Raw genomic sequence first — 24078 nt, 5'->3', positions numbered from 1 at the left:
TCCATCTAGTAAATAACTGTTTGCTTTCAGACATCTCACAGGAGTCCATTTGTTCATTTTCTTACATTATTTCAAACTAAAAGTACTTTACCTTCCTGTAACCCTGACTCAAAATGCAGTTTTTCAGCAAACCCATTTCACCACCTTGTATCTGCACTGATACTATAACTGTTCCTGTTTGAGAGGAAAGGAGAAAGTGGATGTTTTTTTTTTTTTTTTTTGTTAAGTTTTTTTTTTTCTCTCATTGCTGCAACCCTGTAACAATTTCCTTGTAGGATTCAGGCCAAGATGAGTCAGTATGAGGCTTGGGCATGCCTTGAATAAATGCCATGGTAGTAACAGATTCTTTGCATCCAGAGATATCTGGTGGAAGCAGAATCTGAGAATCTGAGGCTTTTGACTTGCCATAAGAAGTAAATGGGTTTGAAGTGTTTTGAAATTTCCTCATCTTGTGTTGCATGTCTTGACACATTTATTCTTAGTGTTCGTACTGTAGTTTCACACTCGTAATTCTCTTAATGTTTTATTGTATATTGTGCTTTTCTGCTCACTGTGTCTACGTTCAGAGCCTTATCTTAGCTCTAATAGTGAGTTTTGCCAGATTCATTTGTATCAGTCAATACGAGCAACTCCATATGATCACCAAGCAGTACATGTGAACAAACTGTGAAGGTGTATACTGAAAGGCACCGTAACACTGTAAATGACAGACTCACTGTTGTCTCCCCAGAGGATGTGAACAGTTGATTTTGTCACTGTGTGTTTTGCTGGAAAGAGAAAAAGAACAAAACTTGCCTGTCGTCTGATGTTTCTGATTGAAGCGTGACGCTCATTCAGGCCACGGGAGGAAGTGAGCTATTTGTGATTCATATCTTTGAGTGTTTGATATCGAGAGGCGTGTAAGGGAGTTTACTGTATGTGAAGGGGTTTGTGGGTAAACACTGGCACGGGTTTGTTTGAGCACTGGAAAAAAAGTGTTTTGTGAGATGAGAGGAGGAGATGAAATACATGTGAGCACACTTAGTGTCAGTATGCAGTGATCAGGGCAACATGAAACTGGCTTGAATACTGAGATCGTGTCTTTGTGTTGAATAGTATAACTTAACATTTTACCTTTTTAAGTCCTAAAGTCTTTTTGAGGACATGCAGAGGACATGTTAGCAATTTTCATTGTTGACAAAAAACGTTTTATTTACTTAAAAAACACATTCTCTCTTGCAGTGTTGTAAAATGTGCCTTGTTTACATCAACTTCTGGTCTTCTTCTCTTTTCCTTGCGTTGCTTCAGTTGCCTTTGAATGCACCTTTCTGTTGCTAAATAATCAATACGCATTACCGCTGTCGCATCACCTGTGCGCTCATGCATGTTCACTCTGTTAGAACACCAAGATTCCCAAAAATCTTAAGACCTGCTCATTAAGACAATGCTTGACAGTGCATTTTAGAGAGTGCACTTTAATGCATCGGTAATTATTCAGTGAAACCGTCACCTCACTATGAAATAAGTACTCTTACTTTTGATACTCCATTGCATGATACTGCAGTTACTGTTTACTTATCCTTGATGCAGAATGCAGACTCTAACTTGAGAACACACAGTGTACTTTCACATTGTGACCAGGCCAGTTGTCAGGTGCTGCTTCCCAGACACTAATGATAACTCCCAAGGCAGCGTGAGACAATGAGTTATTTTTAATTCACATTAACATTTGAACATACAGCAGCTAGTTAAGGTAAATTACACTCTCCAACAAAACATCAAGTGTATAATATGGAACTGTGTTACTTGTTTTCTTTGTCTCACATGGACACACATGCTTCTGCAGAGGTCCTCTTCATGCACTTCTGTTTTGTCATCTGTGTTGGGTGTGTATATACATGTTTGTGTACTGTATGAGTGTGTGTTTGTGTGTGTGGATGATCTGAGGTGCTGCTTCCCTGCTGATAGTCCTGTGACTGGGATATCCTCCCTCCAGCCTCCTCCTCATCTTCCTCCACCTCCTTCATACTTTGTCTAATGAAAAACCTTCTGCTCTGTCTCTCTCTCTGTTACATACACACACACACACACACGCAAACACTTACAAACACACTTGAGCACACAGAACCATGCGCACACACTCATGGACAGAGATGCATTTACTGATATGCAGACACAAACACGTACAGTATTGGTGCACAACCGAAAAAGCACATGAATACACAAAGACGGAGAAGCAGACACACTCCGATTGCCCGCTGACATAACATATACATGTGTGAAATGCACAAACACACCCTCGTCCCATGGCTCCACGTGTGGGAGCAAAGAGCCGCCTTTAAAAAGCTAGTCCTCCGGTTCAACTCCACAGAGATCGCTTTCATTTCCCTCCTCCCTGCAGCAGTCGGTCACAAAAACAAGATTTTCTCACTGATGATTTTAGAGTAAAAAACCCAAATGAAAAATTCATCAAATTGGAAGAGAAGTCCAGGTTTTCTTTTTTTTTTTGAAGAGTTAGTGGTAAGATTGAGTGTGTGTGTGTGTGTGTGCGCGTGTGTGTGCGTGTGTGTGTGTGCGTGTGCATGTGCGCAACAAGAAATGGAACTGATGCATCTTTTCTGTGTCACTGCTAATGTTGCATGTCGCAAGAACCTCCAGGGGGCTGCAGTCTACACAAACATGCACACACACACAGGACTACACACACAAGTCATTATACATATAGTGCACACACTCATTCATTTTACACACACACTCATATCCTGAAATGTACTTTCACCTATACACACAAAAACAGCTCACAGACGCTCAGATTCTTCAGAAACTTTATGCATACCCACTCACATATTGTAAACACACACACACTCACCATGCGTTTCATGTCATGTTCCTGCTCTGCATCATGGGAGTTCAACTCTGAACATTAAAGGATGAATCAGTGCATGTATCTGCTGTTCGAATGGGGTGGAGAGAATCAATTCTGCTTGTCATAATATACAAAAACACATATGTGTGTGTGTGTGTGTGTGTGTGTGTGTGTGTGTGGGTGTGTGTGTGTGTGTGTGTGTGTGTGTGTGTGTGTGTGTGTGTGTGCGCGCACATGTGTGTGTATGTGTGTGTGCTAATGCGGAGGAGCAGAGGTTGACCTCAGGCTACCGGCTAATTAAAACTGTTCCAGAGAAATGAGAGAGGAACGTAGGGAGAGAAAGAAAGAGGGAGGGAAGGAAAACAGAAAAAGAAGAGTGGTTAGGAGAGAGATTGAAAAGAGAGAAAGACAGACGGAAGGAGGAGAAAATGAGAAAAAAAGACTAGAAGGCAAAGAGAGTCAGAGAGAGAGAGAGTTCTGGGGTTGTTTGAGTTCTTGCAGTGCAGTTGTTTGAACTGAGGGTCTAAGGGCAGAGTGTGTCATATGCTGTTCGGATTAGAAATCCCTCTGAAATAAACTTGTGATTTGGTGGTATATAAATACAACTGTGTGTATATTTTGTGCGAATGCATTAAGAGCAACATCCAAAGTATAGCCATGTTCACTTCTTAGTCAGAACTGTCCACAGGACCCTGGCTGCAGGGATTTGCTCCCATTCAGCCACAGGAGCATTACTGAGTACAGGCACAGATGCGGAACGACTTTCAGGTTCATCCTTTGGGATGAACCTGAACTTGGATGGGTTTGATGTGAGGGCTCTGTGCAGACCAGTCATGGGGACACTGTCGTGCTGAAACAGAAAGGGGCCTTCTCCAAACGGTTGCCATAGAACTGAAGGAACACTGTTGTTTAATTGTACGTTGTAGGAGACCTTAACTTTGACTTCACTGACTTCGGCCACACAGTGGTATATGTGCGCTGAACAATATTACGTAATATGAAGGCATGAATTCAGTACTCACAGAAAACCTCAGGACCAAAATAACTTACTTGTGGGCATGAGTTACTAGTTTGAACTCTTCACCCCTGCCAGGTTCTGGACAGGAGTTTGACAGACAGCGGTATGGAGGGGGTGTGTTAGGAGAAAGAAAAAATGCAAGCAAGAGACAGAGAGAGAGAGAGAGAGAGAGAGAGAGAGAGAGAAAGTGAGAGAGGTGGAGTGAGGTTAGAAAGTGTGAACAGGCAGAGACACAATGACCTGGACGGTGGGAACATGGGAGCTGAGAGAGAAAAAGTAGTTGTTTTCCTTCCATGCTGTATATCATTACTTTCTTAAATGTATTTATTTTAATATTATTATTTACTTCACTCTGTTTGGAGTGTTTTATGATCCTTTTTCAAACATAGTGGCAGTAAAGCTTCACTGAACCGAACTGAATTTCACTGAGGGACAGGGCGTGGGGGGGGAAGAGCGCGAGACAGGGAGAAGAAACACAGGATGTTCATGTTTTATTCACACAGCAAATATACAATCAATGTCTCTTTATATAATTCATGGTTCATTTTAAATATTTCACTTTCAACAAGCCAATTAGCAATTTTAGAAGTTTTTATGACGTGTTTCTGTCTGTGTGCCCCCCCCCCCCCCCCCCCCCCCCCCCCACCCCCCGCATGTGTGCACATGTGTACCAGTGATTGAGTGCGTGCGTGTGTGTGTGTCTGAAACAAGCCAACCCTGCCAAACAGGCTGCTGGGTCTGGGCAAAGGAGAGAGTTCGTATCGTGGAAAAGGAGGAGGGGAAGAAGGAGGGGAGGAGAAAGAGGAGGAGTGTGTGTGTGTGTGTGTGTCAGGGGTTTGAGGGTTCGTAGAAAGAGGAGGAAAGAGTGAAAAGCCTAGATTGAAGTTTGATCTGTTTGTTCTCTCCCCCTTGTCCCACTTACATGTCCCCTAAGGAGCCCGAGAAGGAAGACACAGCCTGATGTGTGCATATGTTCATATTTGTGTGTGTGTGTGTGTGTGTGTGTGTGTGTGTGTGTGTGTGTGTGTGTGTGTGTGTGTGTGTGTGTGTGAAACACAGCAACACAATCTCGAAGAGAAAAAAACGAGCCAAAACAGATCGGGATAAACAGATAAACAGACGGATTGAAATAGACAGACTGACAGCGAGACGTGGAAAGATAAGAGAGGGGAGACAAGAGCTGGAGAGGGCACAGAGATGGAGAGATGAAGACAGTGGGAGATGAGTTTTAAAAAATCATACGCACAGATGCATGTGTACACACACACACACAGCCCAGAGTGATTGACAGAGACCGACAGACACGCCTACAGAGTGAAAAAAGGATGAGCTGGAAAGAGAGTGACAGAGGAAAAGGGAAAGACAGAGAGAGACGCAGTGATCCACAGCTGGATACAAATCGAATCAGACAGCAGAGAGACAAACAAAAAGACAGACAGACAGAGGGACAGAGCGACAGTCACTTGCTGTACTTCTCTGTTTATGTCCTCAGTTGCTCCGCTCAACACCTTGTGACCAACAGCTTTGGTTCAAGTAATGACCCAAAACATTTGCACGGTAACTGTAACGTCACTTCTGCCGACACAAAGCCCAGACGGCGATGATTCATGAGAAAAAATAGTTGAGTTCATAACAGCTGTTTTATTTGCTTCTCTGAAGTCTCGGTGTTTGGTTATGTCAGGCTTTTCCAGAGAAACCACCTTCTTCAGAGGAAACAATGCATTTTCTGTTTGTGTTTGTAAATGAATAGAGAAATAACTCAGGCTCCAGCCATTCAGTCTTGATGCTGAAGCCAAGTGAAAAATTCAGAAATGCCTAATTTCTGCTGAAGGCTGGCACTAAGTAAAACTCATACAGTATCCCAGATCAGGGGTCACATCCTTCATGTTTAGACTGTTTATATCCCAATCAGCCAGCAAGGCCTGTCCCTCCAAAAGACAAATAAATGTCTTCTTTTGTACAAATTTAGTTGCAGCCCTCATTTCCCCACAATCCATTACATGCATGTCATTTCTCTAATGTAGCATTTAGATGACCCTTGTCGACCCATGAAGTCAAGTCAAAATCACAAGGCTCACAGCGCTTTGCAATTTGTACGACATGAAACTTCCTCTATAGTTAGACACTTGCTTTGGTAAAGGAAAAAAACCTTTAACGGGAAACATTAAGGAACCTTATAGCAACAAAAAGTGGGAAAAAACTCTTTACACGTACAATTTATTATGCAGTTATTAATGCTTAAAGACAAATTTGTATGACAGGAGTGTTTGTTTGTTTGACGGGTGTCTTACACCTTGTCCACACCAGCCTCTTCACAGCACAGCGCAGCACATCAGCAGCAGGTTTAGTACTTCGTTAGTGTCACTGGAGCCAATCAGCCGTGGTACTGCTGTGCACCAGAAGTGTAGAAATATGCTTCAGCTCACAGTTACATGTGAAGTGTGAGTGAAGTGCGTTCTGTTGCACGGCAGGTGTGGACAGCTGTATCGATTAAACCCGAAGTGTAACTCAGATGACATGCATGAGAGGAAAGGGTGTAGACTGGTTGTTGTTCTTGAGTTTTTATCGATGGTGGCTGCTGCTTCCTTTTCCACCTTAGCTTCACCCAGGCTTCCCCTGTATGTTTTCAAAACCTAGATGGTGAAAAACATAAAACTCAACATCCCAAACACAACAGTATGTCAGTGTATTTCTACAGTCTGTTGTCAGTGTGAGCAGTGAAAGCCAGAAAAAAAACAGAAAGCCCCACCTACTCAAAACTCAAAATTTCATCAACAGAAAACAAAACTTCATCCTACAGGAAATCTGCGCAGCAGTTTGAGCTCTGCCATTCTGTCAGAGTGTCTTTGCTTTGAGAGGCTGCAGCTGTGCTTTTCCTTGCTATTGCTTCCGTGATGGAGAGAGAGAGAGAGAGAGAGAGAGAGAGTGTAGGAGAGAGACTGTTTCCATTTAGAGCAGTGATCCAATCTATTACCTTAATTCTGCCCTGGCAGCAAATTTCCCTAAGATCACTTTTAAAAATGTATTTTCCCAAAGACAAACTTAATTCAGCCTAATTATCAGGGCAAAGAGAGTCCCGCTCGCCTAGAGACAAACTTGAAAATCAGGACTTCCCTGTGCAGAGTCGTGATGCCCAGCCACTGTGTGATTGACAGGTGATCTCTGGGAAATGCAGTGCAGTGACGCCACAGCACCGAGCTCTAAGTACCACGAATACCACTGTATTAACAGAAGACACAAATCTTTGGGTGTTTTATTTTAAAAAAAAGTTTAATGTTTTAATGTCTCTTTGTACATCTTTGCTTGATATACTGATACGAGCTAAATTATTATTTAAACCTTGTGTAATATTGAAAATTAGGACAATTAATGGGCCCAAACTCTCAAATATTGCCTCAACACATTGCTTTTAAATTAAGGATTAGGCTGGGAATACAGAGATTCCCTAAACTATAATTCCACATGCTACATCTAAAACATACAGTATGTGACAGAGTCCAAATTAGCATATACAGACCTGAAAGGCCTTTTTTCATATTTTACGTTCTTTGCAGTAGCAAGATCAGATCTTCAAAGTCTGTAGTAGCTGAGGTATCTTGCACTTACATCAGAGGAAAAAAATGATGAATGTTGAAAGCTGCTGGGCTGTGAAGTTCTGACAAAAAAGGGCCTCCAACGCACGGCTTTGGCAAGCTCTCACACCCTCTCAATGCAGCTCTATTATATCTGTGCATTAGGAAGTGTTGGAACTGCAAGAAAAATGTCAGGCAGTCGCTGTGGGAAAGGGAGGGAATTTTAAGTGAATTTTTGAAATGCAGGCAAGAAAATAAAATGCAAATTAGGTGTGTTTCCATCAGCCACGTTGAAGGAAATAAATTTAATTTCCACACGGACTTTCAAGAACTGATTTCTATTTGGCAAGTTGTTATCGTGCTTTCGTGTCGGATAGTGTAAGTGATATTTCATGCTTCCATTTTCAAGATGGAAATCAAGGGATGCACTTTGCATACTGTAAGGCACCAACTACAGATACACTGGAGCATTATACTTCGGGGAAACAACATGTACGTCTCTTTTTGACTGGAAGGTCACGGTTTGCACAGAGCATCTCACAAAGAATTTTTTAACCTGCAGACCTTTCTTTTTTACCTCGAGTGAGCATAAAACTTGACATTTACATTCAGCTTTTCTAGTTCTTGGAAGGCAGCCCAGCTCTTCTTCATGCTGCATTACTGCAGTACCTCTATGAAAATTCACTGTAGCTCATTAACAGTAAGATTAAACTGCATGAACAATTCATTTTTGTGGCAGTAGCAGCTCAGATTTTTCATCAACTCTTTTTTTTTTGCCCATCATCATTATGATTAGAGTATCCTCATTCCTGTTTGCAGCTAAGTTTTTTTTTTCCCTCCTCTTGTTCACAGGGCTACAGCGAGGTTATTTCTCTCTTCACTGTTTCACTTCACAGCAGAATCTCATCTTCTCTGCCTCAGTGGAGTTCACATCACCAATTCTTATTGAAGGGGAAATTGCACAGCCATTGCTGAGCGAGGTCGTTATTTGGATAATGACTAATCTGCTCCCGACTTAGTTCCATTCCTCTGATCCGACGTCCAGGTTGGAGTCAGAGGATGTGGCTAATGATGTGGCTGCAGCGTTGTCTGGGAATGCACAGAATATACACGCGCACACACACACGCACACACAGAGGAGATACTTGCAGACATTCAGTTGTAAGTCACTCACTTGCTCACATACTGTAAGTGCTTTTATGTACGAGTTCTCTTTAATATCACAGATTGACACACACATTTGACCTTAACACCATGAGCTGTTTTTTCCTCTTAAATTCCCCTTTAAGTAAACTTTTTTCCACATTATTCCACTATGTCATGTAAATATTCCCTAACTACTCACTCCAGTGCTTCAGTTCTGATTTGTAGTGAAATATTCAAACAACATACCATTTTTACGGCTGCCTCAATACATGGAATGAAGAAATTTTACTGCAGATGTGTTTCTGATGTTTTATGCAAATTTTCACATTTTTTAAGGTGGTATATTTATTATCTCTGGCAAACTTTGGATTTGGATCTGGTCTTAAAATTTTTTACCACATCCTTTATTTAACCGGGTAAAAAAGATCTTGTCAAGATCAAAATCTCTTATTTAAGAAGGACCTGGTCAAAGATCACCCAACTCTGCAGGTCTTTAGTGTCTTTTACTTTATTTTTCCAGCACGTTTGTTAAGTGTACTTGGTTCACTCAGTATTCTCAACTTGCAGCAGCAGCAGGCAACTGTTTCCAGTGAAAAAAAGCTCTGACAAACCCACAGGTGGTTGAGTTGGAAACCAAAACAAAACTAAAAGCAAAGTGAATACGGGAATTCTCAGCGATCAGATGAATGCTAATGCTGCTCTGTGTCTGCTGAATTTGTGTAAGAAGGCAACACATTAGCCAACACATTAGCCATTACAGCTTCATAAAGTGATATTATGTCAAGGCTCTGTGTGTGTGCCAGTGAGTGTTTCTGCACATAAGTGGAAAATTTTCAATTTTCAGTCAAAGATGATAAAAAACAGACAATATGACATCCATTATGAAAAAAATAAATATATTTTTCTATATAATATAAATTATTTTCTACCATAAAAGACCTGCTGTAAAACTCGCTTACATTATGTGTTTATTATTGTATTCTTCACATCTGGTAGACACAAATATTTCTATTCTTGTAAGGACCCTCGTCGATATAATGGAAACTCCAACCTTGTCCTTTGCCCTAATTTTAGCCTAAACCTAATTCCAACTTCAACCCTAAAACAAAGGTTCAGTCCTCTAGCAGCCCTTTGAGGACACTTCCTGTGGACAAAATGTCCACACTTCCCAAAAATGTCCTCACTTGCATGGCCTCAGATTGGTCCTCGTAAAGATAGAAGTACAGATAGAAGAACACACACATCCACATCCATCCATGCACCCGGTCTAATTTTTATCGAATGCAACATTCACAACATTGACCTGCTCACTCATACGCATTCGCTCTGACATGCACCAAAAACACATATACACACACAGACACAGCCCACCGCCTCCTCACACAAACACACACACAAATTCACACTCGTACTTTCCTACCCTGTCAACAGTGGACTGTTGAAACACACAGTTTTTAATTAAGCTCTTTAAACATAATACGACTGCTGTAGCCAAAACACAGGACTATTTAGAAAAACCATTAATGTATGTAATTCAAAACTACATATACATGTTGATAGAGAGAGAGAGAGAGCAAGCCTTGTATATTAGCAGCCATTAATGTAGCAGTGAGCATCACAATGATCATGGTCTCAAAACTTCTCAATGACTCCTGGAGCCATTTAGTCTGGACCATTTGATCAGTGTTTCTTAGACCCTTTGTGTCCTTTCTTTGGAAGTCAGACCTCAGGATTCACTAAGTTAACTGAAGCTTGACCTCACAACCACAACATTTATAACATATGAGCTGTACTACGTACAACCTTTGAGTCTACGCTTTTGAGTGTTGGATTTCTAAATCTCCTAAAAATTGAACCTCAGACCAGTGTGAGGTGAGGCGCGTTCAATTTTGAAGCGCAGTGTCCAGCGGAAAGAGTCAAAATCTAGAAAATAAACAGAGCCCAAGAGTTTCTGTTCAGATAGCAGAGGGATTAAGAGGACTGCTCTAGAATTTTGAGGTCTTAGGTTTGATCCATAGGAACTGCAATGAATTTCGAAGTGCAACACCCAAAGTAAACATTGACAGGTTCTAGGAAATAAGTCTTGATTGTCAGACGAAAAAGCTCATGGTGTTAGAGGACTGCTTGGAAGATTTGAGGATGTGAGTTTGATCCTTTTGAGGCTCATTGAATTTTGAAATCCAAAACCCAAAATGAAGACTGAAAAGCTCTCAGTGAGAAGGGGTCTTGGTGGCATGGAGGAGTCTGTTCACAGTTGTGAGGCACAAATGGCGCTGTGTCTGGCTCAGATCCCTCTCGTTGTTGGTACCTGGAGTATCAAAACCAGTCCTACTGCAGAGGTTGAGGGGGGAACTTTGGCCCCCTCCAGAGAGCTAGAAGTAGGAGGTTAAGTCATGGAAAACCATGATTGGCTAATGTTTTGCATGCAGCATGGAGATGGAACAGTTTTGTCTGTTCCTGCAGTGTGCCTCCAAAATGTACCTGGTTGGTTCAGTCCACTATTGTTGAGTGTATAAAGACGGGGAGGTCCACTGTTTGGTAGGTATGCAAGAACGCTCACACACACACACACACACACACACACACACATCTATATACACAATTGCCCTTCTCTTCTCACATGCTTTTTCACTCTGTGCTCATTTGGTGATGTTAATGCTAGCAGACATGTACAGTGTGCTCTAACGGCAGAGGGAGGGGAGTGTGTGTGTGTGTGTGTGTGTGTGTGTGTGTGTGTGCAAGAGTATATGTGCAAATGTGAGTGTGCGTACATGTGTGTGTACTTACCGCTCTTAAAAACCAATTAACAGAGCACAGCAGTAGCAGCCCCCCCACCGCCACCCGCACCTCCCACCCCCTCACCCCCAACTCCAAATGAAGAGGTGAATTAAACATCACCAAGACCAGATGGAAAGAAATCAGACAGAGAAAGATAGAGGGATGAATAATTGAAGACAGAGAGGATCATAAAAAAAGGGGGGAAATAAAACTGAAATAAGAGATGAAATAAAATGTAAGAAAGCAGGAGTCAATTAGAGAGACTGAGAGAGAGCTGCAGGGAGAAGAGGATAGGAAGAGAGGGGAGGGATTGCTGCGAGTGTGTGAGTGTGTGTTTTTGTGTGTGTGCCTGGGAGCATGTGCACACAGTGTTTGTGTGTCTCTCCTGCTTTTTTTTTCCAGAAAAGAGTCAAACTAAGACAAGCCAGTTGTTTGAAGTCCACAGAACCATAATCAGGTTGGTTGCACTACAGCGAAGATTAGACCACACTCTCTTTTACAAAGCTGAACTTCAATAGCATTCTGCATGTGGCTATATTTATGTGTGTGTGTGTGTGTGTGAGACAGAGTGAATGAATAACCTGTGAAGCAGGGGCCTGTTTCCAAAAAACAATTTGTGAGCACTGATTGCACACCGATGCAAATGGTCACACAGTCACATTTCACAAATGTTGCTCATTCACAAATTTCAGAGAACTGTAGTATTAGTCATCATTCCTATTGGTAATAATAACACTGTACTCACCAAGTTAATTGACTGCTTATTGATATAACATTGCTTTAATAAAGTCACATGTAGCAAGAAACATGGGCAGTCAAACAGGCCTCAAGCAAAACCCCAGTTTGGCAGTGCACAGCTAAAGTTTTACACAAACCTGTAAGAATACGGTGCATCATCAAGAAGCCAAATTCTTCTCAGATGCACTCAGTTTCGACTTTAACTCCAAATAAAGTGTTTTAGGTAATTTGGCTAAACAGTTGGCTTGTGCTCAGACTATCTGATCATCTGGGGGGTATTCCAGAAAGCAGGCTTAGTGAAAACTCAGTTTGTTAATCTTGAGCTGAGGGAAACTCAGTGCCAGAAACAGAGATCTCTTTAACTCTAAGTCTTTCTCTTTCTCTTTGACCTTAACCTGCTCGCTGGCAGGTTTTCTTCAACAAAGCCTGAGTTTCTCTCCTTCTCCTCCTCCTGCCGAGCTTAAAAGGAGCTTACTGACATGCCCTTTAATTTCCTCATTCATAATGGGCATCAAAGCACATACAGGAGCACATTAATATGCGGAGGTTTACATCAGGAAAACAAGAGATCAGAATCCTGGATGGATATCAGCCTATTAGGCTGTTACCAAAGGCCTTTACTAACCACTTTTATGGTCAATCGGTTATTAATGCAAGGACAGAGATCACTGTCTCCCTGCACTGAAACATTGACCGTACATACATTACTGTGAAGTGTGAAGCTTTGGGCACATAAGACACTAACCTATGAGCAATAACTCCTATCAGAGTTATCACATCATATCGGTTTATAAATATGTACATATCTGTCTTATCTGTTTGAATTCATCTTCTGCAGCCAAGAATAAGAATCCTTAAAATCTGGTGGCCCAAGAATGCTAATCCCTAAATTCATTTTCTTGTAAATAAAGTGTGTGTGTTTTTATGATTCAATGCAGAGGCCAAAAAAATTGCAGGTTTGTGTCCCTTCATGCTGTCTTGCTGTGATTTTGGGAGTGCAACTGAGTTTATTTGTTTGTGTGAGTGAGTACATTTAGATTTGAGTGTGTGTTGAGCTCTGTGAGCATTTGTGTAATTTGTGCATTGAGTGTGTGAACATGTGCGTATGCGGTTTGCCTGCGTAGCTTTATGCAGTGTCTCTGCGTGTATGAGATTGTGTGTTTCGGCATCTAGACTTTAGTAATTGCCCCTGGATGAGTTTGTAAGTTTGTGTGTGTGTGTGTGGGTGATTTCCAATAACTGCTCCTCTGCGCTCGGCGTCACGCTGCTCCTCTGTTCTGCTGGAAGTGTTTGTGAGGGGAAATAAAAACTGTGTTTGGTGGAGAGGGGGACACTGGGAAATCACAGAGCTACTGTTTACCTCAAACACTGAGTGAGCCGGTTCACACAGTGACAAAGTTACGATCTCTGTGTCTGTCCCTCTGAGTCTGTCTCACTCTGTCCTTCCTGTCTCCCTGTCTGCTTTCATGCTCACTCTGTCAGTTTAATGCTGCATGCTTCAGGCACATAAATGTTACATGAATGATATTTCCAAAACATCAAAATAAACAAGGCAACAGTGAACATATCATCCCACAGGAATGATGCAGTCGCCCCTCATGGCCAATCAGAAACAAACAGGTCCCTGTATTCTGACCTTTGTTTGTAAATGACTGGAGGGACACATGGGTTTGTAATGTGACAGAAAACTCACGCTGCTTTTTTGTGGTAACTTCATGTGTATACTGTGTTGTGTGTTGCATGTTTCCCAGCCTCCATGTAAACCCCTCTGCAGACCTAAATGGGCTGCAAACGTATTCCTATCAGGAAAATAAACACTTGAACCCTGTTTGGAGCGCCCAGGTAGCTCCCCTGGTGCAGCGCGTACCTTAAATCCAGGCTGAGTTCTTACTTCATGTGCCTGGTTTAGAATCCAGCCCTTTGCTGCATGTCATCCCCTCCCTCCCCCACCTTTCCTGTTTCTCTCAACTGTCACTATCAATAAAAGGAGAAAAAAATGGTGAACCATATTGGATGAAACCTTGAAGAGTCAACATGCAATTCCATGGTCGTGGGTGATTGATGTCATTAAGTCCAAAAAGTATGAAGCTGGTTCTGCCTTTAGAGAGAGCCCGAGCCAGTATTTATTCAGAAAATGCTTTAGCAACAACATTTTCCACTTTGAGCAAGTGTGAAAAACTTTTTTTTTCTTTTGCAGTATTAGAATGACTGAAATTTATTTTCACTTTTCCATTCAACTTTTCGAGTACGTTTGTGAGCTATGAAATGTCATAAACATTTTCCTCTTATATTGGCCTTTCTGTGTCTCTCCAACCTCACTGTTTCTTCTCTTTCACCTCTTTCTTTTATTTTTCCATGGTTTTCTCTTTCTCTCTCCCTCCCACTCACACACACTCTCACACTCACACACACACACACGCACACACACACACTTTCAGTCTCTTTTCTCTCTCTCTCGTGCAAACACCTTTTTTTTTTAACTCTCCCGTCCACACTCTGCCCTTTGCTGCCTTTTCAGAGATGGAAAATATATGCACACGGCATACACAACACAACAATGACAGATATGTGTGCAGGCATGCGTGTAAACATGGACAATACTCACATATGCACACTCACACACAAACACATAGACCCGGCACTCTCCTGCCTGAGAGTGGTGTGTGGTAGTTGAAATGGGAGCGAGCTGTAGCCTGGAGGCAGAGCTGGGACATGAATACACGTAGAGGGTCAGCGTGGCAGTTTTTAGGGGTGGGGGTTAGGAGGATATAGGCTTCAGGGTGTGGAGGACTGCAGTTTAGGGTTACAAACCTCACAAACTGTCCTTTCATTTGTACACAGGAATGGTTTTCTTGCAGGAAATTGTCTTTGGCCCCTGGCGGCCATATTGGAGGTCTTCAGCTCAAACAGTGGAAGCGTTTTTCAGTTCGTTCTGTGACCACGTCTAACATCCCACTTTGAAGCCATGGCAGTCAAAATGTCTACTGACTTTTTGTGTCTTATAAAGACAGTTTCCAAGTTCCTTTCCTATTAACTTAAATTCCAGCATGAGCAATGCAGGATATTACTTTGATTTGATTTGGCTGAGCAGTGTTGTGATGTTTAGCACACAACACTAGAGCAAAGACTGAAGAAGCTTGACGTTGACGTTATAGCCTCAGAGTCAGCAAAGGCAGGAGGTTGGAGTGGACGGATGGTTTGACAAAACGTGTGCTACTGACTAGAGGGCCTCACAGCAGGATGCAACTGGTGCGTGTTGCCTAAGCATTTTAAGGCCCGGCTCAGGTCCGAACAGTTCCTGCATAAACACATCCCAGATTATGGATTTTTAAAAATCTCGCCAATTTAGACATATGACTTCATTTTCACTCTAAATCATATTCACATTTTAGCCTCACTTTTCACCCAGTTTTCAACCAGCACATCTTTTTCCAGAACAGTTCCACTGTTCCAACAAAGCCAATGTTTTCCATTGAATCTTAATACTTAAGCTCATGTATAATGGAATACGTAGACATTTTTCTAATACAGAAAGACGTGTGTACTTTCAACTTAAAAGTTAAGTGTATAAATTGATATAGAGCTAGTTAGATGGTACTTGTGTAGATGTTTAATAAAACAGTGTGATGGAAAAAAGGGGACAAAAGATAATAAGGATAATATGTTTGGACACCGAGGCTGTAATTGTAAAACTCTGTCTATTGTACCACTGGGTACATTATGCAATGAGAGAGAGAGGAAGAGAAGATATACCTAACATCATCCCTCAGGGTAATGAGGCAGGGAGGTAAAGATGAAGAGAAGACAAGAAAGAAGGAGGAGGAGAGAGGCTGAGGAAAGGAAAGACACAGTAAAGACAGGAAGAAGGAAAAAGGGTGTGAGGAACTGAGAATGATAGAAAAAGATGAAGAAAGAAACATGGAGAGAGATTAAATGAAACGATGGGAGAAGACAGAGATGCTGGAAAACTAGAGAGGAGGAAAGAGGAGGTGGAGAGCAGGAGGGAAGAAAAACAGAGAAAGAGAGCAAAGGAGGAGATGAGAAAAGAAAAGAGAAAAGATGAGTGAAGGCGTGCTAAGAAAAGATGAAAGGAAAGAGAGGACAAGAAAACAAGGTTGGAGAGAGAAAGAAATAATAAAAGGAGGATCAAGAGAGAGAGAACGTTAGACAAGGAGAAAGAAGATGGGAGACAAGTAAAGGTAGGGGAGAAAAAGTGAAGGAGGGAGGAGAGAAGATAGGAAGGGAGTGAGTGAGCACACATGGGAGAGGAGACAGACAGGGAATTTGAAAATGAAGGGGGGGCCGAAGAAATAGAGGAGGCGTGTGTGTGTGTGTGTGTGTGTTGGGGGGGAGGAGGGTGGGTATCCCGTAGGGTTAATTACATCTCTGTTCTCTGTCAGTGCGGCTCTCTCCTCCGCGATCTGAGTCCCTGCTGCAGGCTGACAGGCCACACACACACACATACACACACACACACACACACGCACACACACGCACACACACGCACAAATCACAAATATGCACACAAATACATACCCACATTCTCATAAACACAGATATACACACACATCCATGCACACTCAAATATCAAGACGCACAAACAGAAATGTCTCCTCCTTTTTGTCTTTCTGTCACTTTTTCTCTGTCTCTCTGTCTCTCTCTCTCTCTCTCCCCCCCGTCACACACTCTCACACACACAAACACACACACACACACATAAGAATGCAACACAGTCTGTCCCAGAAGAACATGCGTTGTTCTGTGCAGTTAGACACGAAGAAGAGGGCCCTCTCACTTGTAATAGCTGTTAATTTTGCATAAATCATGCATAACATGACCCACATGTAAATCACTCATGTCAGCAGGATATCACATCCCTGCAGCTCCTTCTTCTTCTTCTTCTCTGTAGGAAACGGCAGCAGCTTCCATTTTCACTGTTTTGTCTCTTCCCCTATTTTTCTTTGCCTTCTGAATATGCAGAGCTCCAGTCTGAGAACATTATGATCACTCCTCCTCAGGTTTTGAGAAGTCAAAAACGCATTATTTTCATAAAATAACATAATATTTATTCATTCTTCATGTACACAACAGACTAAGAGTATGAATAAAAATAAGGATGTGCCCATTTTGTCAGACAAGTCTTAATTTGTCAACCGTTGATTTAAATTTTTATCTCATTTTGTGCTAATTGTTGTTGTTGTGTTGAACTGTGGGTTGTATTTTAATTGAGGTTTTTGTGTAGAGAGTTGTACCATTCACTGAAAACTGCTGTGTAGCTGCATTGCACTGTGGCCTGTTGAGGAGTCTTTGAGTTTCAAACTTTGAATCACTGCGTCTCCAGTGAATTTACTCCATATTTGACTCTGGCCTTTGTTGTGGCCAAAGTCAGAGGTCGAGAGTGGTCAATGTTTTAACCAACGTGGCCGAACAAATAATCTTATGTCACCTTTGACATCATGATGCAGCAGAGATTGACAGGAAGTGCAACCATGCAACAAAGGTCCTGAACCAGATTCAAACTGGTCACATATGACTTCAAACATTCGACTGAGCATGTGAGAGCATAAATAAAATGTCTTAGAGAAAACAATAGACCCCAGTGTAAGGCTTTTCCATAACCAGGCTGCTAAATCAACAAAAACCTGGTCTGAGGTTTAATCCAGCTGAGAAAATACTCTGTTATCTGTCTGTATTATTTCATCATAGTATCATCTGTTGTATGTGTGGCTACAATAAGAAAAAACTATAAACAACAGCTACTTAAACAAGAGAAAAGTGTTTTAGCGTGGATTTTCCCTTTAACTTCAAATGGCTAACACAACTATCAGCTCACAGTCACTGCACTCGTCTTCCCGACTCAGTATTCGGCGGGGAAAGTTGATGAAACATCAAAGTGCCTCAAGTGAAGTGTGAAGATTCACATCTTCAGTAAAGGAGCCTACTTCACAAGTAACATGACAGGTCGTGTAATCCTCCTGACAAATCAGTAAATCTCCTGTTGTTTGCACCTTTGTGGTTGAATCCCTCTGAGACGTGTCCCTCTGCTTTATTAACCAGTTTTGCCTTAATTAGCTAATAGGATTGTTTTAACCATGATCCAAGAACAGAATAGCCCAAGGGAAGACAAACACTAACTTTGTGGAAGTGTGTGTGCGTGTGTGTGTATATGCGTGTGCATGACTCAGTGTGGAACTGCATGTACGTGAGTGACTCAGTGAGGTGTATGTGTGTGTACAAGTGCATAAATTGGGTGTGATGTTCAATGTTGCATGTGTGCAGCAGCTTCTGTTTGTGTAATACTCGGCGTGTGTGTGTGTGTGCTCATGCACGCCCATGTGCACGTGTCATATAAGGCACCACGGTCTCCTTCTCTGCCTTAATTAACGCGCCTTCTTGCAAGAGTTTCTCTGGAATATGAAACAATTTTACCTGATGATGCAAACGGCTGAAAACAGCGCCGGGTTAGTGCCTCGCCTCCTCACCTGACACTTTCTCTTTATGCGAGAGCGTTAATGTATGCCTGCGCTACACATGTAGTTTTTATATCCGTGTTTTTAGTGGCACTGCAATAGCCAAAAGGCTTATTTTGCTGGAGGAAATGTGTGTGTGTAAGCAAAATCCTTTGTACTGTGTGATGAAAAAGAACAGGCTGTATCACAGCTTGGCAATGATGTTCTTGCTACACAAGCACGCGGTTACACTTCTGTGCACGCACACACACACACTCTCATTCACACATACCCACGCAGAGACACACATAAGCCTCAGTGAGGTCCAGGGAAAACCTTGAAAAGGGGACAAGAAATAAAAGCGGGCTAGAAAAGGGGGCGAGAAAAAGACAACACGGAGGCAGAAGGCACAAAGAAATGACAAATATGCAAATTTTACACAACAGAGCTCTGGGTCCAGTCAACAAGAGAAATTATTAGAATGATTTTTTAAAATAAAATCTATTAGTTCTCCCACGTCTGTCCATGCAATCCATATGTGCATAAATGTAGGCAATTCAGTTCAAAACTTTACTGTCCCGTAAGAGAAATTTCCCTCACACACAGGGTTTATGTTAAAACGCACTCTTAATAAAAGCACATAATAAAAAAGGACAATAAAAACACCATATACACAATAAAAACACTTAACAAATCACCCCAACAGCCACCATATGGACAAGCATGAGTCGATAAGACCGGACAGGGACTGTGTAGCTCGATACAGTGCAATAAAAGATGGCAGCTCACGGCCAGGTCACAATGCAAGGAACTTGAAATTGATTTCCCTCTCTGTCCCTCTGCTGCAGTGTGGTGCGTTCGCTTCTCCCAGGAGCCCGCGGACCAGTCAGTGGTGCTGGGAGAACGGGTGGTGCTGTCCTGCGTGGTCTTCAACTACAGCGGCATCGTCCAGTGGACCAAGGACGGCCTGGCCCTCGGCATCGGCGAGGGTCTGCGAGGTGAGGAAGGGGACAGAAATCCTGCAGTGGGGGAAAAAAAAAAAAAAACCTTGCGGCTTCACCAAGCTGCAGGGATCAAAGTGAAGTGAAGAAGAGGAATAACTCAGCCACGGTCTCGGTTCAGTTTTGACTGTAAGAACCCTGACAAAAGCCATTATGGCTGAAAAGTGCAGTGGTTTTTTTTTATATTAAGGGAACGAACACTGTACAGAGAGAGAGAGTTAAGAGCCAAGAGGCGTGTGAGTGACAATCTGGGCGAAAATGAGTCCTGTATATCATGCTGAATTAGAGAAAATCCTTCACACTGCTGACAAAAGCAGACGCACATTCGCATTTACATTTTAATCCGACACGCACATCCAGAATGACTTAGTGTGAGTGCAACAGTAGAATACGATTCATTTCAGAGATGGGAAAGCATCACATGCAAACAAAAGTGAGGAGAGTCAAAGGGTCAAAGCCACAACAGACGGAGAAGAGGTTTTTTTTTCTGCATTCAGAAAATGATCAGAGGAAACTCAGAAGTGCAAAATGGAAGAATAAGAAGCCGAGAGAAGAAGACGGAAAGAAAAAATGTCCTTCACTGACCTCAGCCCCATTTTGCAAAATGCATTCAAACAAGCTTTTGACCACTGTGGCTTTAAGAATGTTGATATTGACATTTTATGACTGCAGCTGCTGATAGCTCTTACTCTTTGCACATGACGAATTTTGGCAAGGAATGAAAATGATCCCTCAGACTTTCATCTGGGTGTAAAAAGCCTCTCCATCCCAGAAATGAGAAACTTCACCGAAGGATAATTAAATACTGTCTGAAATATTAAAACTTAAATGCTTCATTATAATCAGTTAAGAGCCTCATGTCGACACAAAGAGAGCTTTATTGTTTTATTGTTTTTCTCCATGAATGAATTTCTCCATGAGTATGTGAGAATTTTTATTTTTATTTTTTATTTTTTTCAACATCTTTGATCCTAAGCAGGACTGTTGCAATGATTCTGCACCTGTCAAACAAACTGTGGGCAGGATTATCTTGTTTCTCAAGTTTCTGTCAGTGAAGCCACAAAGAGTGAAACTCAGATTTTATCCTAAATACATATTTTTCCTTGCCCTAATTTCAAACTCTTTATTCTCTTTGTTCTCAAGAAAAAAAAAAGTGAATGGACAAAGCTTTCATTACCAGCATGAAACTCTGAAGCATGTGAACATAACGTGAAATGTTAAATGTGAAAATATCACAGATATTTACTTAACCGACAAATCTAATAATGTCAGAATGACACAAAGCATACTGTATAGCATACAAACACATCACACACACACACACACACACACACATTAAACACACACATTAAACACATACACATTGTCACTCAAGTGATAATCTGACATGTGATGTGAATCTTGTGTTCAGCTCAATTTAATTCACAGGTTCAGTAAAGGTCAGCACTCCCCCCCTCCCTCTTTCTCTGTCTCTCTCTTTCTCCCATCCTTCTTTTTATTCCATCGCTCTCTTATCTTTCAAACCACAGCTCCATCATCACTTGCTTTGTGTATTTCCTAGATCCCCTCGGTTGCTTTCCTTCTCTCTCCCTCTGCTCTCTTCTCCCTCCTTCCCATCCCTTCCTCCTCCCTCTTTCTCTCTGTCGGTAATGCTCCCTTTGTCCTTGTAGCCTTTTGCAAGCATGGTCCCGGTGACAAACACACCGGCGTTTGATAAACATGTTGTCCTCTCTGTCTCTTTTTTCGCTGCTTTTCAACCATCTATCATCACCTTCTGTCCATTCTTTATCCTCAAATTGTCTGTGCTGCCATTCCTTCCCTCAACTCTGACATATTGTCTCTCAGTCGTTTGCTTCTCTTGTTCACATTGTGAACATGAAGTTGTATCATGCACGGGGGGAAGTCTGTAAGTTGTTAATATTCGCACCAACAAATAACATTAATTTATTCTGATCTAATGATGTGTTGCAGGTGCATGAAACATGATGTGTGAGAGGTTGTTGTTATGTGCCCTGTATGATTTTATACAGCTGCTGATGACAGAGTGGGCGTGCGGTAAATTCATACCTGCAGTTTGAACACCCACACGCATGCAGGAGATCTGCATTCATTCACTGACAAAAACAGTTTCCTGACATCACATCACATAGTTGCGCATGTAAATATAAAATGCATGATGCATGAAGAAAATCTATGATCTGTGTACAGCAACGTGTCCGTGTACATGTGTATCATGTTTACATGTGTCAACGCAAATACCTAAAACACACACACACACACACACTCGTCTATTGCGTACCTGCAGGCATCAGTGGTGGCAGTTTATTGTTCATCCTCAACCTCCTCCTCCTCCTTCTTCTCCTTCTCCTTCTCCCCGGGGTGCTTTCACCTCTGTGGTTGCTATGCTGCGAGGTGCTGGAGTGGATGATGTAATCTCCACTAATACTTTTGTCCCCCCCCCCCCCCCCCCCCCCACCACCACCCCACCCCATCTACCCTCCCTCCCTTTCTCCCGCCTCCTCCTCTTCCTCCTCTCCGTACCCCGACTGCCTGCCTGCTCGCTTGCCTTTGCCATCTGAATCCATGATGTCATGTTAGGATTGGGCACGGAGGATCAATGAGTGCCCCCTAGTGGGACGTCATGCTCAATTATGTCTTTGTCTGAGAGGCGAGGGTTCAAACAGAGAGAAAAGTGGGTGTTGTAATTGGAGCGGTGCTGCCTGCAGTTCTGCCGTTTGCGTATGATACTGGAATTGATGTGGGATCATTGCATATGTGGCAATGCTTGATCAGTGTTTGTGCAAAGACCCCTCAGCTGTTTATCTCTGACTGTGTAGCTGTACTGCCGTGTGTGTGTGTGTGTGTGTGTGTGTGTGTATTCCTGACTTCATTACCTTCCTCTGGGTTGTTTGTGTAAAGGAGTTATTATCATGATCTGCAGACGCTCTGGTTAATGCAAAAAGGTCTTCAAAACTTCCGAAACATGTGCTACAAATGCCGATTACTATCTGTGCGCCATGTTTAAAAGCTTTGACATTTTCACATAAATACATGTACTGTTTGCTGATCTCTGTCTCCGATTGATGTAATATAATTGTGATTCAGCTTTTATCTGTTTCATAAGAGCTTTTATATTTGTTATATCTTATAAACAAGTAAAGTGTCAGTCCTCTGCTTCACAGGAAAGCAGACAAATACAGCAAACACAATGACACCGAATAAAAGATGATGACAAGCATATGTATTAATGTTTTGAAAGGTTTTCTGTTCCTTTTTCTATATTACTGAAAAAAATATTACCTCACTTACCTTTTGTGGTATCTATCCATAGAGAAGTTTTAGTTTTGTTTCCTGAGGTTTTCAGATGCACATCTCTGAGCTTTCTGCTGCAACCCCAATAAAATAAAGGTGAATGAAATTTTGTTTCTGCTTCTCACAGCAGTGAAAAACAGCATCTAGTGTCCCTGTCACAGAATATCCCTGGAGCAGTTTTCACAGGGAAGTCTGTTTATCGAAAAGCGGATTATTAATTTAGGTGAACTACATGGACAGCTAAAAGTGCCAACTGTTAAACGTGAAGTTTTCCTTCCTGTATGTATTTACATTTTCACCTACTTTACTTTTGAATAGATGAAAATAAAAAGTTTTATTCCAAAATCCAACATACAGGTTTTTTTTAGAGCTGCTGCCTGAAACTCATCACTCACTGTTTCTAAAACGAAGGATGATATTATCCTCCGACACAGATCTTTGGTGAAGGCAGTGCTATTATGATGACTCATGGCTGTTATAGCAGTGCGTAGCGTACCCCTTCCCTCATGCCAACAATCATTTCAAAACAGTAGGTCATGTTTTCTAGGTGGTACGCTATTTTTAAATTACATTGCGTTCATTTTCCATACTCTATGGGCTTTTCTGACCTGCAAATAAAGCTTAGTGCGATGCATGACTTACAGTGGAACTAAAACAGAAACGGCAACAAGTGCATGGATCATAAAATGAGCTTTCGACTGGTTATCCCTCCATCTGTTTAACTGCAAACCTGGTGTGTGTCTCTTACAGCCTGGCCCCGATATCGTGTGCTCCGGGCTCTGGACATCGGCCAGTACAACTTGGAGATCTCCAATGCCGAGCTGTCTGATGACTCGCTGTACGAGTGTCAGGCCACAGAGGCCGCCCTGCGCTCCAGGAGGGCCAAACTCAATGTACTCAGTAAGTGGAGTACAGCTGCAGATACCAGGGCAATTTTTCTGAAAGTTTTTTTTTTCTGATTTTCTTTCAACCAGCATAGTTTGAACAAAGGACCTTTTCATTTCAAGGAAACTCAATGTGATTGTCATATCGAAGAGTGCCAAGTTGAAATATGTGTCCTTGTGAAGAGAAGGTTTCCTGAGTTGAGAGCATGAGTTTTACTCTCTGAAGCAGCTTTACAGTTTAAGATTAACTGCGTTCTATCTGATGCATTTTTGAGGAAGTTCAATTTTCAGGGTTTTCATTGACCAAAGGTAAAGTTGTCTCAGCCTAATCTCGT

The 24078-nt window shown here is 42.0% G+C and overlaps 1 protein-coding gene across 2 annotated transcripts in view; it reads left to right on the top strand.

The window, feature by feature from the left end:
- The window catches only part of kirrel1b (kirre like nephrin family adhesion molecule 1b), a 63771-nt gene that overhangs the window by 18516 nt on the left and 21177 nt on the right, over positions 1–24078 (top strand). For both annotated transcript variants that reach the window (XM_041055581.1, XM_041055580.1), the window contains exons 2-3: positions 19395–19544; positions 23610–23759. In XM_041055581.1, the coding sequence (XP_040911515.1) occupies positions 19395–19544; positions 23610–23759 (300 nt within the window). The remainder of the gene's footprint in view (positions 1–19394; positions 19545–23609; positions 23760–24078) is intronic.

This window comes from Toxotes jaculatrix, chromosome 14 (genome assembly GCF_017976425.1).
Source record: "Toxotes jaculatrix isolate fToxJac2 chromosome 14, fToxJac2.pri, whole genome shotgun sequence".
Classification (NCBI taxonomy): Eukaryota; Metazoa; Chordata; class Actinopteri; family Toxotidae; genus Toxotes; species Toxotes jaculatrix.
Note: the sequence above shows the minus strand (reverse complement) of the source record. Positions and strands in the feature narration are given on the sequence as shown.